At 50.5% G+C, this 14,633-nt stretch overlaps 6 protein-coding genes across 6 annotated transcripts; 2 read left to right on the top strand and 4 right to left on the bottom strand.

The window, feature by feature from the left end:
- Positions 1 to 1,000: 1,000 nt before the first annotated feature.
- P152DRAFT_367195 (uncharacterized protein) lies at positions 1,001 to 1,534 on the top strand (the record flags this gene model as incomplete). The annotated part of the gene is made up of 1 exon (XM_033675445.1): positions 1,001 to 1,534. A coding segment is annotated over one exon (534 nt), but the record flags the coding sequence as incomplete, so codon positions are not given.
- Positions 1,535 to 1,655: 121 nt separating this feature from the next.
- P152DRAFT_468989 (ATP-dependent DNA helicase) lies at positions 1,656 to 4,678 on the bottom strand (the record flags this gene model as incomplete). The annotated part of the gene is made up of 2 exons (XM_033680859.1): positions 1,656 to 1,762; positions 2,047 to 4,678. The coding sequence occupies 2 exons, from the start codon at positions 4,676 to 4,678 to the stop codon at positions 1,656 to 1,658; spliced, it is 2,739 nt and encodes a 912-aa protein (XP_033530148.1).
- Positions 4,679 to 5,396: 718 nt separating this feature from the next.
- On the top strand, positions 5,397 to 6,389 carry P152DRAFT_405301 (ARM repeat-containing protein; the record flags this gene model as incomplete). The annotated part of the gene is made up of 3 exons (XM_033676809.1): positions 5,397 to 5,566; positions 5,751 to 6,298; positions 6,346 to 6,389. 3 exons carry the CDS (start codon positions 5,397 to 5,399, stop codon positions 6,387 to 6,389), a joined length of 762 nt encoding a protein of 253 aa, XP_033530147.1.
- Positions 6,390 to 6,542: 153 nt separating this feature from the next.
- Positions 6,543 to 7,952, bottom strand: P152DRAFT_485443 (uncharacterized protein; the record flags this gene model as incomplete). The annotated part of the gene is made up of 2 exons (XM_033682048.1): positions 7,753 to 7,952; positions 6,543 to 7,703 (listed from the first exon to the last, which is right to left on the bottom strand). The coding sequence occupies exons 1-2, from the start codon at positions 7,882 to 7,884 to the stop codon at positions 6,543 to 6,545; spliced, it is 1,293 nt and encodes a 430-aa protein (XP_033530146.1). The 5' UTR covers positions 7,885 to 7,952.
- A 500-nt stretch (positions 7,953 to 8,452) lies between these two features.
- Positions 8,453 to 9,932, bottom strand: P152DRAFT_219472 (ras-domain-containing protein). Its single transcript, XM_033674476.1, has 5 exons — positions 9,536 to 9,932; positions 9,420 to 9,468; positions 9,326 to 9,342; positions 8,825 to 9,208; positions 8,453 to 8,760 (listed from the first exon to the last, which is right to left on the bottom strand). The coding sequence occupies exons 1-5, from the start codon at positions 9,585 to 9,587 to the stop codon at positions 8,564 to 8,566; spliced, it is 699 nt and encodes a 232-aa protein (XP_033530145.1). The 5' UTR covers positions 9,588 to 9,932; the 3' UTR covers positions 8,453 to 8,563.
- A 1,103-nt stretch (positions 9,933 to 11,035) lies between these two features.
- Positions 11,036 to 13,976, bottom strand: P152DRAFT_405405 (uncharacterized protein; the record flags this gene model as incomplete). Its single annotated transcript, XM_033676812.1, has 2 exons — positions 11,036 to 12,438; positions 12,485 to 13,976. 2 exons carry the CDS (start codon positions 13,974 to 13,976, stop codon positions 11,036 to 11,038), a joined length of 2,895 nt encoding a protein of 964 aa, XP_033530144.1.
- Between the last annotated feature and the right edge of the window lie 657 nt (positions 13,977 to 14,633).

Here is a 14,633-nt window from a genome sequence, read left to right as displayed (position 1 = left end):
CCGTCCCTCGGAATGGATTTCAACTAACCGTACGTAGGGGACGGTCCGTCGATACGGCCAGCTGCTGAACGCCTGTGTTGTCTACGATAATTTCGACTATCGAGAAGGTGTTAAGCACCAGCTCATTTCAAACCATGCAGAAATGCGCTCGGTAACAACGGGGAAAGTTTTCAGAGGCGCCGACATTCCTCCAGGTGGATTAAGGAAATCGATGCTACACCGTGAGACTCCACTTTCAATAGAGGACCTTTTCTACTCTTCCGGCGCCGCCATATACGACGAGACTGCCTCCAAGATTGACAGCTACTTCATAGCGGAGGCGATTCGGACAGCATATCCAAAATCGGTCAAATCTATCTTCTCTAATTCCGACATCCCATTCCCGGCTATGCCAACCGTCGAGTTACTTGAGCTTCGAAAGACAGATAGCAAGACGCTCGGTCCGATTCTCTTCAACGAAGGTACTCTAGATGGCTCCTACGAGGTTATAGAGAGCATCTACAAGCGCCAATTCCAACTAGATAGTAAAGAATTCGACAACCGTCTGTTCTTGGCGTTTGGCGATCAAAAAACCTCTTCACTCATCCGATCTATGCAGGCTGAGCAAGTCGACGCGTCTATATCGTATGATAGAAAAGACTGGCTGATAGGAGTCGCTGCTCTCTTTCACCTGCGCATGAATTTTCTATGGCTCATGCAAAAGACACATTACGGAAACATGGAGCAACAGGACGCTTCAACTCTCTATCACAACATCAACTTCTGGGGACGAAAGAATATTCCAGCGGACCGTGCAGCTTTTCAGGTTCTAGAAGAGCTGGTGCTTCACAGTTTCGACGCTCGAGTTATTGGACTACTTTATACTCGCCTCGAGCAGTACGGCATCGATACCTCCGATCAAGAGGAGGTTGACAAGGCAATTCAGAACATGAATACTAGAGGCTTCATGGACCTAGTGGAGGATGTTCGCAGATCCGCATTTGGGCCGGAAGCCTGGCGACCATCAAAGGAGAAGCATGCCAACAATACAGTCGATGAGGAGTTCCTCAGTCATGCTCGATACCTTCAACAAATGGTTGTGTACAAGACCTTGAAGTACGGCATCAAAAACGGAGATATAGGACTCATCGACCGAGTCATTGGTGTCTGTTGCTTTTACTTCGAGGGGACTGGACAATCAAACTACGCATTCGAAATGCTCTATCTAAAACGGCTCACCAGCACCAAAGCTTGTGATAAGGAGCTTCGGCGCGCAATACTCTCGAATAGCCTCGTTAATCCACATGGCTGTCGGGACACTTGGCAAGAAGTCGATCGTAGCCTTGAATATCTGAACCTGGAGCTGAAAAGAGAGCTTTGGGCCCGTCGAACGTCGACTTTCGGATTAGATGCACTGTTTAAGACTACCTCGTTAACAGCAGAATACACTGTTTTCCTACGCAAGACGATAGAGAAAGCATTTGCGCGGAAGGAAAGCTCCAAGCATTCCGTGCCCTCTCCAGTGGATGATATTCATATACTGGCATTTGAATTGGCGTGCGATTCGATTAAATTTTACAGAGGCGGTAGGAAAGCCAGACATCAAGCGCCGGACATACATACGATCGGGCTCGAAAGGGTGGCGACAAAGAAGCTAGAAATATTTAACGCCAAGGTCATGAGAGACGAAGATCAAATAATAGTGCCACCTTACGAGACAGGAGGAGCGACGGCTGATCTGGATCCCGATAACGACATGATGGCGATACTAGTATGTTTTGTTCTAGTAGAGTATTCAGTCTTGTGCTAACCTACGTCACCAGCCCTTGGAAGATAGAGATGAAGCCCACGAATGGGGCTTACCTTCGGATATCGAGTCGGAGTAGTCCATCTATAATATCCGCTCTCCGTGGTAATAACGCCTATTCTTCTCTTTTTCACTGCGAGGACTTCGCCTTATATTAGAGTCTAAAACGCTGAGAGCGACCCGCTTTATCATTTCTCCTTCTCCTTCACTCGGTGCGGGACGTTTCGACGACTGATTGCCACCACTTACGCTGGACAAACCATTCTCACTGTCTTCGAAAACACTAGATATGCCAGAGGAGCAATCTACGTTTGTCGATGTAACCGACCTAATGGATGTTAATGACGAATCTGCTACCACTATCGGCACTGATTGGGTAGCTAGATAAGGAGAGCACGAGGCTGATATCTCTCTTGCGTTGGCAGTGATTCGTTCTAGCGAGGAAGCGTACTCTTCTCGGTCACGCAAAAATGATGCTCTTCGTCCTTGATCGGGAGTTATTAGAGTCTTTACTTCGGTCGATACTCTTCTTTCCTGAGGCTCTCCTTGTTGGGACATCTGCTTCGTGGCAGGGGGACCTTGTCTCTCGAGCAACGAACTTTGTCGAAACTGTTGCTCGGCAATAATCATAGGCTGTCTTTCTGACAACGCTCGGTCAGGTGAACATGGAGAGCATAATGCTGTATTCTCTCTCGCGCGAGCAATGAGTTTCTCCAATGAGGAAATATAATCATCGCTCTTACGCAAGAAGGACACAGGTTTCTCTGGCTGAGTGGGATGCTCAATCGCGACTGAAGATTGCCCCTTGTGAGTCTCTCTCCCTTCTGGACCCTTGTAGACTTCTTGATAATCAAGGGAAATCTGCACTGGGCCTGCAGCTCCTGACGTCCGTGACGTTTCTAGCCTGCTACCTCCAGGCCAGTTCCTCACGACGTAGGACTTGATATTATTAAACTCCTTAAAGAGTTCATCGGAATGGTCTTTCAACCAGGTCGATTTCACAAACTCCTCCAACTCAGCGGCTGTATGGATGTAGGCATATTCTGTCGATAATGATATCCACTCACTCTTCTGAGTAAATAGCTTCACGGAAAGTTCGGGCTTCGCCGTCTGATGCGCCGAGTTAACAACATTGTCTCCCCAGAGGGCTAGGCGGTCATAAAATGCACCTGGTGCTGTCCCAGCGTGGGGTTTCCGAAGACTGGGAGCAATGTCCCACGGGAAAGGCACCGTCCGCGTCAGGCCAGGGTTGCAGGCGTTACAACATTCGTCCGGTCTAGGAGGAGGCAACTTAGATGCGGGATCTGACAAACTCTCTTGCAGCCAATCCATCAGGATTCGGCGTAGGCAATTGGATCGATTGACAAAATTGTATAGTGCTGGGCAGTCATTGTACAGCTCTGTCCGGCGCTCTCTCTGTGTTTTGCGTTTGCGCTGGTCTTCTGGGACGCCATAGTCAATGGCGTCTACAGCAACATCCGCTTCGTGGTCTGGAACATCACTCTCCGCTTCTGGCTCGACGGGGCATGACTGAGCTAGCTGGCTCGTATAAGAAAGCTGTCTTAAAGACGACTGCTTCCGGCTTCTGGAGAACGCCGCTCTTGTTGATGAAACCCTGTCGCCTACAGCCCAGCTTTCCACCAGGAAGACAGCCTCCCCCTTGATGCTGGCCATTCTAGCTGCACGACCAAACCGTTGGATGAGAACGCTTAAAAGCCGCTCCAAGGGGAATCCATATTGGACGACACGTATGACATCCGAGAGGTCCACTCCCGTTCCCAGTGACTCAGTTGCGACCATAATTCGAATCTTGGAATCCACTTTGGAGAACTCGCTGTACAGGGCCTCCTTATCATGCAGCGTGGTGTGTGAGTGGTAGACCTGGATAATCTCTCTGCTGTCGCGGTGTCTTATGGCCCCTGACGACAGTCTGCACAGCCAGTCTCGCAAACATTCTGCGCATTTTTGGATATCGCGTCGTGAATCTATGAAAATTATCGTTTTCGGAATTTTCATAGGCGTCGGTAGCCCATTCGTCATGGCGTCCTGTAGAACGAAGAAGAGACTAGTGAACCTTTTCGTGGTCCGCGGCTCGATAGTCTCCACGATCAGCTTAATCTCCGGCCTGTCGATAGAGGTTCGGAAAATCTCGCAGCTGGCTTGGAAGCCTGTCATTTTCCTCGCTATATCCAACGTCGCTTGGTCTAACGTGGCAGAACATCCAAACCAAGGGATATACGCTCCTAGTCTTCGACGTAGAAGAGAGAGTTGTGCATACTGTGGACGGATACCACTTCCCCACAGGGCCACTAAATGGAGTTCATCCACAGCCACGACTGAGACGCGCTTTTTAAAGGACGGGTTGCTTGCTATTGATCGAAACCAACCGGCTGCGATCTCTGGGCCCATGAGGAGATGAGTATATATACCCGTCTTAATCTCTTGGGCCAACGCATCAGTCTTATCCGTCCTACCATTAATGAACAGGGATCTCGCTCCAGGAAGTCTCTGGATCTTGATACACTGCTCTTGTCCGATTCGATCGAGAGGGATGATAATAAGGGCAATGCCACCTCGACAAAACAACGGCGCTGCCTGGAATATGATACTCTTGCCGAAAGATGTCTTGGCTGCGAGGAGGAGGTCCTCCTTCTGGAAGACTAAATGCCATATTGCATCTATCTGCTTCGGGCGGGGCTGGAATGGATAAAGATGGCGCTGCAAGCCTGCATGAATGATGCCTTTTTGAATTTCCTCAGGTGAGTGTCTTGCCTTCTCAACCAGATCCTGTATGGCCAGCATACTCGTAGTGTTATTGGCATCTTGGATAAGACAACTTGTATCGCCTGTAGTCTCTCGTCGCCGTCTTCTAATGCTCGCCTTGTTCCGCATAGGGGATGTGGCCATAACACGTGCCCAATGATGCTACGGACGCGTCAATCCCGACACAGGAAAGCTTTATATGGTATCTGCAGACATTCCACTGACCTTAGGTAGTATTTCTCTAGGCCCTCTTTATGCCCCTTTAGTCTTAAGCGTGGGAAAGGTGGTTGGTTGACGATTTTGATGCTCTCTCGTTTCCTACATATCAGAGTTTTTCACAAGACTCAGGCATCGGGAGTGGAAAAAGATTCAATTTCCAGATAAAGTAAACCCTGCTGCAGAGCCCAGTGAATTTGAGGACAAATCCAATGAGTTATCGTGTTGTTATTGAAGAATATGCAAAAGTGAGATTTTCCAAAATCCCGAAAAACACATACAAATTATCGATCTATCAGTGAGCGTCATTGACAGGATCCTCAGGCTATTTGTTCGAGAACTGCATTTACCGATTAGGTATAGTGTGGTTTGTTGCCTCAGGCACGAACACAAATAGCCTGAGCTTGCTGAGGTAAAGTTTAGTGGCCTTGTGGCCTCTCGCACGTGACCATTACTTAAGCGGTCTCCAAACCGCCAAACAAAATTCCCAACTGCGAATATCGCGAGCCAACTGACCAGAAATTATCCATCGCAACGCTTGACTCTACAATCCAATCGCACCACTTTCGCACACTTTCGCACACTTTTACACACCATCATCAAGTTCCCAGGTAATGCGACTGATTCCAAGATGGGAGTCCCATTCGACTATGCGCCCGATCGACCGGAGAACATCCAGCAGATCCTGAACAGCCTTGAGCGATATAACCCGGAAACGACGACGATATTCCAGGAATATGTCATGCAGCAATGCGAAAATCAGACATACGACTGCTACGCCAACTTGGCGCTCTTGAAACTGTATGTGTCTCTGTTCTCCTTTAGCAATGTTTCATGATGATTCCGAACATACCACAATACGTTCTATTACATGAGGACCACATCCTATGAATATCACCTATTAGCTCTATCTGACAAACCATTTATTTTGCGCCTTCGTCTAAAGACATGGGTATTTCCATGACTGACCTGCATTCTTCGCTAGCTACCAATTCAACCCCCACCTACTCAAAGATGAAGCCGTCACCAATATCCTCCTCAAGTCGCTAACCGTTTTCCCCTCCCCGGATTTCTCCCTATGCCTTGCCCTCCTACCACCACATATCCTCCTCCCTCCTTCAAAAGCCTCGGCCGCGGCTTCGAATAACCCCGTTGCTGGAGAGGCCCCATTCAATGAGGCGGTGCAGAAGCTTACCGTCCTACACCGCCTACTCGCAGGCGCACAGTACTCGGAATTCTGGTCAACGCTCGATGGCGACGATCTGTATGCGGACTTGGTGGCTGATGTTGCTGGCTTTGAGGAGCTCATGAGGGTCAGAATTGCCGTTGCCGTTAGCCAGTCTGTGCGCCAAATCTCGAGAAGTGTGCTGGAATCCTGGTTGAATCTTCGCGCCGCTCCGTTCGACAAATTTGTCAAGGAAGTATGCGGTTGGGGCATCGAAGGAGAGGGCAAGGATGCCAAGGTCAGAGTTCCTTTGAACAAGGAGAACGAAGCGAAGGGAGTAGTGGTGCGAGAGAATGTGAAGTTCGAACGTAAGTTTACTCTTATGGTTCCATGAATAGCCTGCTAACAGTATTAGAATTCGGGCGATTGGTGCGGAGAGCTTATGAGCAACCCGCCTAAAGGATGAGAACCGAAAGGGTGGATACATGCATCTGTTCATGACGGCATTGCGGGCGTTATGGGTTAGGTACATCAAATGAGGGGCCGTTAAGAGGCCAGGCGCCCCCTCTTCAATGACATGTTTCATTCTTTTTCGGAACCTATAAAGCTTCATCATCTCTTTTCAAGCAGTTCCTCCCACTGAACTCCGATCCATTCCTCCACAAACCCGGTCTTGCCCTCGTCAATACCCTGTGGGACGCAATCTTTACTACACACCACCATTATGATACTCCCCCAGTCCATGCCTTCCAAGCCCTCTTCATTTTCCTCCAACACCGTGATCGCATGCGGGGTCAACTGACATTCGAAAAGCCTTGCGCTCTGGCAATTCTCGCATTTCGGGACCCTTGCTGGCGCCTCAGGACCAATGACTTGGGCCTTACCCCCGATAGATAGCGAGGACGAAAACACTTGACCTATTGCATCGTTCTTCCGATATAGCACGGGAGAACCTCCGAACTCATATCGTAGAACTTGCTCAGGGTTCTGTTCCATTCTCCGAGCAAAGGCTTGGAAAGTCTTATCCACCGAGCTCTCGAACAAGTCCGCGTCGTCTGCAGCACCTCCAGCGGCAGATTCTGTAGTGTCAATATCCATGGATGCGGAAATATTCGGAGGAAGAGTTGGAGATGATTCAGGCGAAAGGGTTTCGTAGTCTGCATCCAGGTAGAACTGGGGGTATGGATCAAGAAAGGACGATTGTGGTGGCCATGGTTCGTAAGTCGATGCGATGTTCGATTTCGGTTCTGATGTGGAATTGGACGTGGATTCGGGAGTGGATATTCTCAACACATCCGCGAATGAGGTATTCAGACTTGATGGATCTGGAGTAGGCGGCTGGGGAGATTTCGCGGCGAGTGAAGAGGTTGATGACGATGAAAATGGATTAATCGGTCCGGATGAGCTGTTCGTAGTTGAGAACGGGTTTCCTGCCTGCGATGCTGTTCGCGACGTGGTCACCCCGAATATCTCGTCACCCAGATTGGATCGTGGTGCGGCCACAGCGGATTCCTGAGTGCCCTCCACCTTCGCAGGCTTTGCATTTCGAACTGCGGTCCCCTTTGCAACTCTGGTAGCTCGTATACCCCGAACACTCCCAATCTTTCTTCTACAAGCTTTCCGTTTGCAGGTGAAGACATATAGACGCCGTTCGTGGCCAGGAAACTTTTCTGGAATGTCGCTGTGCAGTTGCAGGAGGAGCACCATAAGATCATTGCAGACTTTGCATTTCACCAAGGTCGCCGAAGGGGACTCATCTTCGCTGATCCATGTCTATCCCACCCGTCAGTATACACCGTGAACCACCGAGGCATCAACCTACGGGAATGCCACCAAAGTGGCTGATGGGATCGTCGACTGGTTCTGTCGAGGCATATCCAAGCAGAACATTTGTTTCCTCATACACGCTTTCGTCATCACCAGACGAGTCGCTGTCATATGCATTTTTAGACATCGTGCAACGAGGTGGAACAGCGACTGGAGATTAATGAGTTGTCATAGGTCGAAGTTCCAAAGTGCGTGTAAATAAAAATTCGTGACTTCGAGAAAGCCACAAAAAGTCTTGGACGACGTCAGGACACCCCTGTACTTTACACCTGCATGGGATGGGCACAGAATGGGAGATGATCGGTCCGCCTCCCATGATGCTCAACAGGGACCGCCCGTTAGCGTGCCATACAGGCGGGGTGGTCCCCCGTACTGTGGAAGCCGTTCCCCAGGACGGGCGGTAGGCGCCTGTAAAGGCACCTCCAGGGACCTATTACTATTCTCTTACCGTTGCGTACTGTATCGTACGAACAGTCCTATCTCAAACTTAAATGCTTCGGGGTCGCATTCATCAAAGACACATGCAAGTAGAATGGTCTTTCTCGATTGGAGTATTCCGTATTCCGTATTCCGTATTCCGTACATGAAGGTCTATTCCGCCGTAGGAGAACCACGCCTCGAGATAAAGTTCAAGTCAAACGAGGAGAACGCCGGTGCCGTTATCCTTGAACTTCCCTATTCATCCGGACTGCGCTGCTAAATAACAAGATACAGGCTGCGATATGCGAAAGGAAATAAATCACATATAGGTAATGCCTGGTAAGGTATCCTTCAAACTCATACGCCTGGCTCCACGACAAAGCAGATCAGTCTCGTTCCCAGCATTTCAGCCGCCCCCAGAAGCCTGAAGCCTCGTTCTTGTCCACGGCTTTCGTCTCAACCGTCGCACGAGGCTTTTCTGACAACGGCATCAGACCTAACCGGTTCGTTGGCGCGACTGCAGCGGAGTCATAACCACCAAAATGTTGCAATTTCCGGGCTTCAACAACTCGGCGGACAAGGACTACTTCCGGTCAGTATCATTCTCCGATGGCGCTGGACAGTGCGAAAACGCAACCACCACGTACGCGCAAACGTCTCCTCGATATTCACCATCTCCCTTGCACTTGTCTCCATGAACCCGCATCTTCTCTTTCGCGCCCACTCTAGGCCTTGTTGGCTCCGGACCTGCCGCTGACTTTGCAAATCGCATTTGTTCCCTGCTACGATCGTGACGGGAGGGATACCGCCTGTATCGATCCGCTGTTCGGTTTCCATCTCGATCATCTCGGTAAAATAGTCCAGGGCATCGAGGGAGGCGGCATTGGTGATGTCGTAGACGAGGAGGAAGGCATCGGAGCGGAGGTTCGAAGCGGCCCACAACCCTCGATATTCCTCCTGGCCAGCGGTGTCGGTGAGCATGAGGAGATAGGTCTGGCCATCGATGGTCCGAGTGACAGAATATGAATCCTCTGGTACAAACGTTCCTGGTCAGTGATCTTGCAGTATTGGACCCTGACAGAGAGCATGCTGTACACGGCGCTTCTGACGAGAGGACTCGATCGTTTTTATACGGAAATCTTGCGTACCTATCGTAGGATCGTACCTGAGCAGCAAGAAAGCAGGTCAGTCTTTGCGGTCATTGTGCAACCCAACGGTGTACCAAATGTAGACGCCACTTACTCATGGGTCCATTGACTCCGCACCAATCTCAATGTGATGGATGATTTTCCTGAGAACCCAATTCATGTCAGCGCATTTGCTCGATACCGGCTCTAGTTTGGATTTCCATTCCGTACCCGTGCCACCGTCTCCGCATACGGTGATGGATATTCGATTGGAATCATCCATATCGCTTGAGGTATAGCAGGCGAGGTCCGCAAGGCTTACAGCATATATCAGTAAGTAGCTTCGGTACCGATTGACAGTGTCCCCCGCCGCGAAAAACAACGCGTCCAGATGAAGATGCTAGAATGGGTCGCGGTTGTCACCTGTCAGATACTGAGACGTCCGAATGCGCAATCGCATTATCGCAAGCGCAAGGTGCCCGTGCGGCGGAAGGATGGTTCGTATTTCCGAAATTGCCGTCCCCTGTGCCACTGCAATTCATGATTATGTCGAGTTGCAGACAGGGAGGGGAGTGTTTGTATCGTTGCCTACTTAGTGTCCAGGTCGAAAACAAGAGACCTTTTAATGCATCCTTTTAATGCATACCTGGTCAAGTATCATGTATGAAATACTAAATAGTACGAATTCCATGCGTTGTAACTCTCCAAGTCGTCCCTTGCTCTCACTCAAGCGTTTCGGTATGACAGTATTACCACATTCCTCTGTAGTTATGATTATTGATAAATGATTATACAGAATTGTGTGTTCCATGCAGCGCCTTGCGTTTCACTGCAGTTCTACGGGCTCGCGCCACCAGCCGCTACAGCCCTCTCATCTCAAATCCAGTTGCAAGATGGCCACTTTCGTCCAGCGTATCAAGATTAGCACTAGCTGGCTACTCAAGCTAGGGGACCTTCCTGCTCGTATTCGTCGATGCATGCAGTAGTGTTCATGTATTCCGTATGCCTCAGCCCTCATAGGCGCATGTTGGCATCGTCATTCGTGTATGTCTCACGCTATCTATCCCCTTTCCAAACCAGGGTAGAAAGTAGAAACCATCCATATGCTCCCATATGCTTCATAAGTGACAAGATGAAGGCAACTGCCATCAATGTTCTGCACCTCGCCTTATCTGAGTCTATGATGCAATCGTAACAAAGGGTATCTGATAGTAAGCCGCTTGTCATATCGTTTGTTGGAACTGGGCTCGCATCCATCATATGCACCACTTGGCGCAGTGAGCAAAAAGGACAAGGGAGGCAAACAAAAGAGAAATTCTTGATATACCACGCTGACCGGATTCTCCGCGTCATGATCGTTGATGTCCACCTCCTAGCCTGAAATTTCAGTCGGGCTCGACGCCTTCGTCAATCTTCTCAGGTACTCCTCCAGCAAGTCCTTCCCCGGGATTGGCCTTCACCTCCATTCGGCTCACTTTAGCAGCATGACTGCCCGCAGCGTCTTGAGGCGTGGTGCGCTTCTCCCCCGCACTGACTGCGCTGACTGTGGCGGAGGCGGGGTCCTTCGGTCGTGCAGGTACCGCATCGATGGGCTGTCGAACAGAATGGGAATGGATCGTGGCTCGGGGTGACTGCGGTGATTTGCTGACTTTGCCATCGGAGACGGTGGGAGAATGTTGGGATGTGTCTCGTGGCGAGACGCGTCCGTTCTGTCCGAGGCTGAGAGTCAGCTTACATGTCGCCATGATTCGAGAGTGGATGGTAGGATGGACGAACCTGCTTCGCCCATCGCAATCCGCAGCTGTTGCAAAGATCACGATTGCCACTCGGGCCTCGTCTCCACTCCGGCGTCACCTTCGTATGACAGTTTGCACAATCCTTCTGCATTTCGCCGGCACCTTTTCTTCTTTTCCGCTTCTTCTTGGCCGCCTGCAACCCTTGCACTTCCTCCGCGAGAACTCGATTCTGCTTTTCCATTTGTCGTAATTCGTATTGCCAGCTCGATGAGCGTGTCGTTTTGAGTTCGTCGAACAAATTCTCCGCTGACGCCAGTTTGGCGTCTTGCCGTCCGATTGCCAATGCATGTTGTCCTGCAAACGTAATGAGCGCATCCGAGCTCGTGGCGAATGCTCCACCAGGTATCGAAGATAGTGAAGTTTGGGTCCCTTTGACGGTAGTAGAATCGGAGACGTTGGAGTGCACAGTACTCGGATTAGAGACGGAGGAGTCTTTCGTCAGGCCCGCTTGCAGACTTTGGTTTCCACGACTGAACTTGATGAACCGTGTTTGGGCAATGATGAACGTAGATTTCTGTCCTTCCATGGCGTCACCTGGATAGATTGTCGTGTAGGCTTGTAGAACTTGCCCCCTCTTGTTCATCATCTCATGCTTTACGGATCCTCGTTTTCCAGTTCTGGCGTTCTCGAGGATTCGGCCAAACTCAGCCTTGGAATCTGGTCTCATTAACGCTTGGATACTCGATCCGATCAAATCGTCCGGTTGTCGATCCAGTAACTGACGAACATTCGAGGAAACGAAGAGGAACATTCCTGCAGTCGACATCTTGCTCCACAACTCGTTATCACCGATCCCGCCCGAGGCCAAGATTTCATTCTTGCTGACGGTATACACCTGCCGTTCTCGCCCTACTAAAATAATGCACTTGCGGCCTTTGCCTTGCTCCGTATGGAGCGCCCCATGCGACTCGAACCACATATACCCCTTATGTTTCCGGCGAATGCGGAAGACGACATTAACTGCGGCCCCGCCAGCCGTGTCTTTAAGATCCCGCGTTACCGGGACAATGTCGCTTGGGTGACAAACGGAGGACAAAGCAGTACCAACGAGTTCCCTTGGTTCATATTCGAGGACCCGTTGGCAAGCAGGGGAGAGATAGAGAAACAAGCCCTTAAGAGACAGCACGTGGACAACGTCGTCCGTATTCTCCAACAGAACTTTATCCCAAATCCTCCTCGAGAGCTCCGATTCCCCGGTCCCGATTGTAGTGAGCACCGTTGAAACATCATCTCGAGTAACGGTCTGGCCTAATTCCGGCGGCTGAGGTTGCGCGGGTGATTGCAAAGTATAGCGAGGAAGAGTTACCCCTCGCTGATAGTTGATCGTATACGACCCATCTGGCCGTGTTAGTCAAGCGGAACTCGCGATTTGGTTTGTACATACCTGGATTTTTGCTAGTGAGGGAATTGGGGGTTTCGACGAGATCCACTTGGAATCCTACGAAAAACTTAATTTCTGGAGTCTCCCAGCTAATAGGGATCATGGTAAGAAGGTTCATGAATGGTTGACCGCCTCGGCGATAGTTGATGAGACTGATTTGCGCCTCGCGCCGCATGCTGAGCATGTTCTTTAGATACAACACTGCGTCGTCGTCTACATATTTCCGCTTGACTCCGGCCTCAACTCTCCCCTCGGGGGACTGCAGAAACCGACAATTCCTCCCGAGGATCATGTGCTTCGTGTATCCGGTCAACCGTTCGAAGTTTTCGGAGCAATAAACGATGGGATGATCGTCCGCGGTGGCATCGCAGACTACAAATGCACAGGATAAGTCTACGGAGCCAATATTGATCTCCGGATTCAGGCGAGTGGCGACTCGCGTCAGGACGCCGACCATGTCAAAACCAGACGGGGAATATATGTTTTTGAACTGCGATTCCATATGCGGTCTTCCGTGCATCGTAGAGGGGAATCCTCCTGGTGGCACTGGCCAAAGGAAGCGGTTCGACTCCGCAGCATTGGTGGTGTCGGTGGAGGCACGCTCAGGGCTCTCTGTGGGATGAACAGTAGCTGTAGAGTTTGGAAGAGACGTCTGTCCCGTCTCCCGCTGCTCATTTATAGTGAGCATCTGTGAGTTAACTATATGTTGTGGTGGGGCCAGACTTGAGCCATGCGCCTCCTGAGATTGAGACATCGGAGCCTCTTGCCCTGGCAGCAACAATGGATTCTGGGAAGTTGTCTGGAAGCCCCCACCGAAGCTTTGTTCCATCTGCGAACCCATCATGGAAGATTCAAACTGGTTGCTGCCAAACATGTTCACATCTGTACCGACCATGGACATAAGGGACGGGTCTCCGAAATCCATGCTCATCGAAGGATCGAAAGGGCTGTTCATATCGACATCGAGGTTTCCATCGGGATCGACTGAGGATTCGTAGGCCGAACCAGTCGTCACCAGGGGTGCAAAGTCTGACTCGAGGCCACGGAATTGAGTGTTAACTGACATATTCGTTGCATCGGATGGCTCAACCCCAGTCCCGGAATCGGGGCCCGTCGTGACCGGCTCTCCAGAAGTAGTGATGGAGTCTATGTTCGGTACCGAAGCCGGATCAAACTGGAAGTGGTCCAAGGAGCCACCATTCAACTGCCCACTGAACTCCATCATCGAAACGCGTCGTATGTCTGCATCTAACCCACCGCGGGTGGCGCCGTAGTGCATGGGCACGCTCTTCCTGCGCATCTCCTTCGCATTCTGACTGACGATTTCATCCAGCGACTGCCCAGCGGGCATGTCTGTGGAGAGTGGGACAGCACCGGCAGCAACGCCTCCCAGCAAACTTCCGGTAACGCCTGAATCATCTCCGCCGGATTGCTCATGCAAGTGGCGAAGGCCGCCGGTGCTGTAGTTTTGACGGAAGTAGCCACTCGCATTCATTCTGAGGGTGTCACGTCATGGACCCGTAGAGCCAATAGCCCTCGATCTAAATTGGGGCTGGGCACGCCTGTTTCGATCGTGATAGCAGCCAAGATGAAATCGGGATGTGGACAATACCGTGACTGGCAGCCTACCACGGCATGGGTCCACCAATCCGGAGCCGATTTCCGGGCCCTCCGATCGAGATGCACCGCGTGTTTTCGATCGAGGGGGGTGTCCTGACGTGGAGGGATCGACGGTGTATTGGTGATAAGGTACCGGTACAGGATTGTATGGCAAGGACCGCGAGACCAACCAAAGCAAAAAGACGCCCAGAAACGTGGACGGTCAGCAATGTGACCTGGGAATAGGGCTGGACACGAATAAGGATTTTGGCTATTCGTATTCGACTTTTCCCTGGGAACGATTATTCGTATTCGACTAAATTTCGAGACGTTTTATTCGTATTATTCGCGAATATTCGTAAATAATGCCAAGACTTATTCGGCAAAAGCCGAGCCAATGAATGAATGCCCAGCAGTCGCGACTTTTGTTTACCCAACATGCTCCAACTAGAGGATTTGAGCTCTAAGAGATACAAAGCATATCAATATGTTGCAACTTCTTTCTTAATATGGATGACTTATCCATGTCTCTTGGGAAGCGCCGTCTTCGCTC

This window comes from Eremomyces bilateralis (assembly GCF_010015585.1).
Source record: "Eremomyces bilateralis CBS 781.70 unplaced genomic scaffold P152scaffold_35, whole genome shotgun sequence".
NCBI lineage: Eukaryota > Fungi > Ascomycota > Dothideomycetes > Eremomycetales > Eremomycetaceae > Eremomyces > Eremomyces bilateralis.
This window is presented reverse-complemented; position numbering and strand designations above follow the sequence as displayed.

Bases quoted from the DNA above. Each gene is read 5' to 3' on its own strand.
- P152DRAFT_219472 (XM_033674476.1), bottom strand. From the start codon at position 9,587: ATGGATGATTCCAATCGAATATCCATCACCGTATGCGGAGACGGTGGC. The intron at 9,469-9,535 runs GTACGGAATGGA...TTGGGTTCTCAG, and splicing joins ATGCGGAGACGGTGGCACGG to GAAAATCATCCATCACATTG. The intron at 8,761-8,824 runs GTACGTGGTGGT...GACCGGAAGTAG, and splicing joins TATCGAGGAGACGTTTGCGC to TCCTTGTCCGCCGAGTTGTT.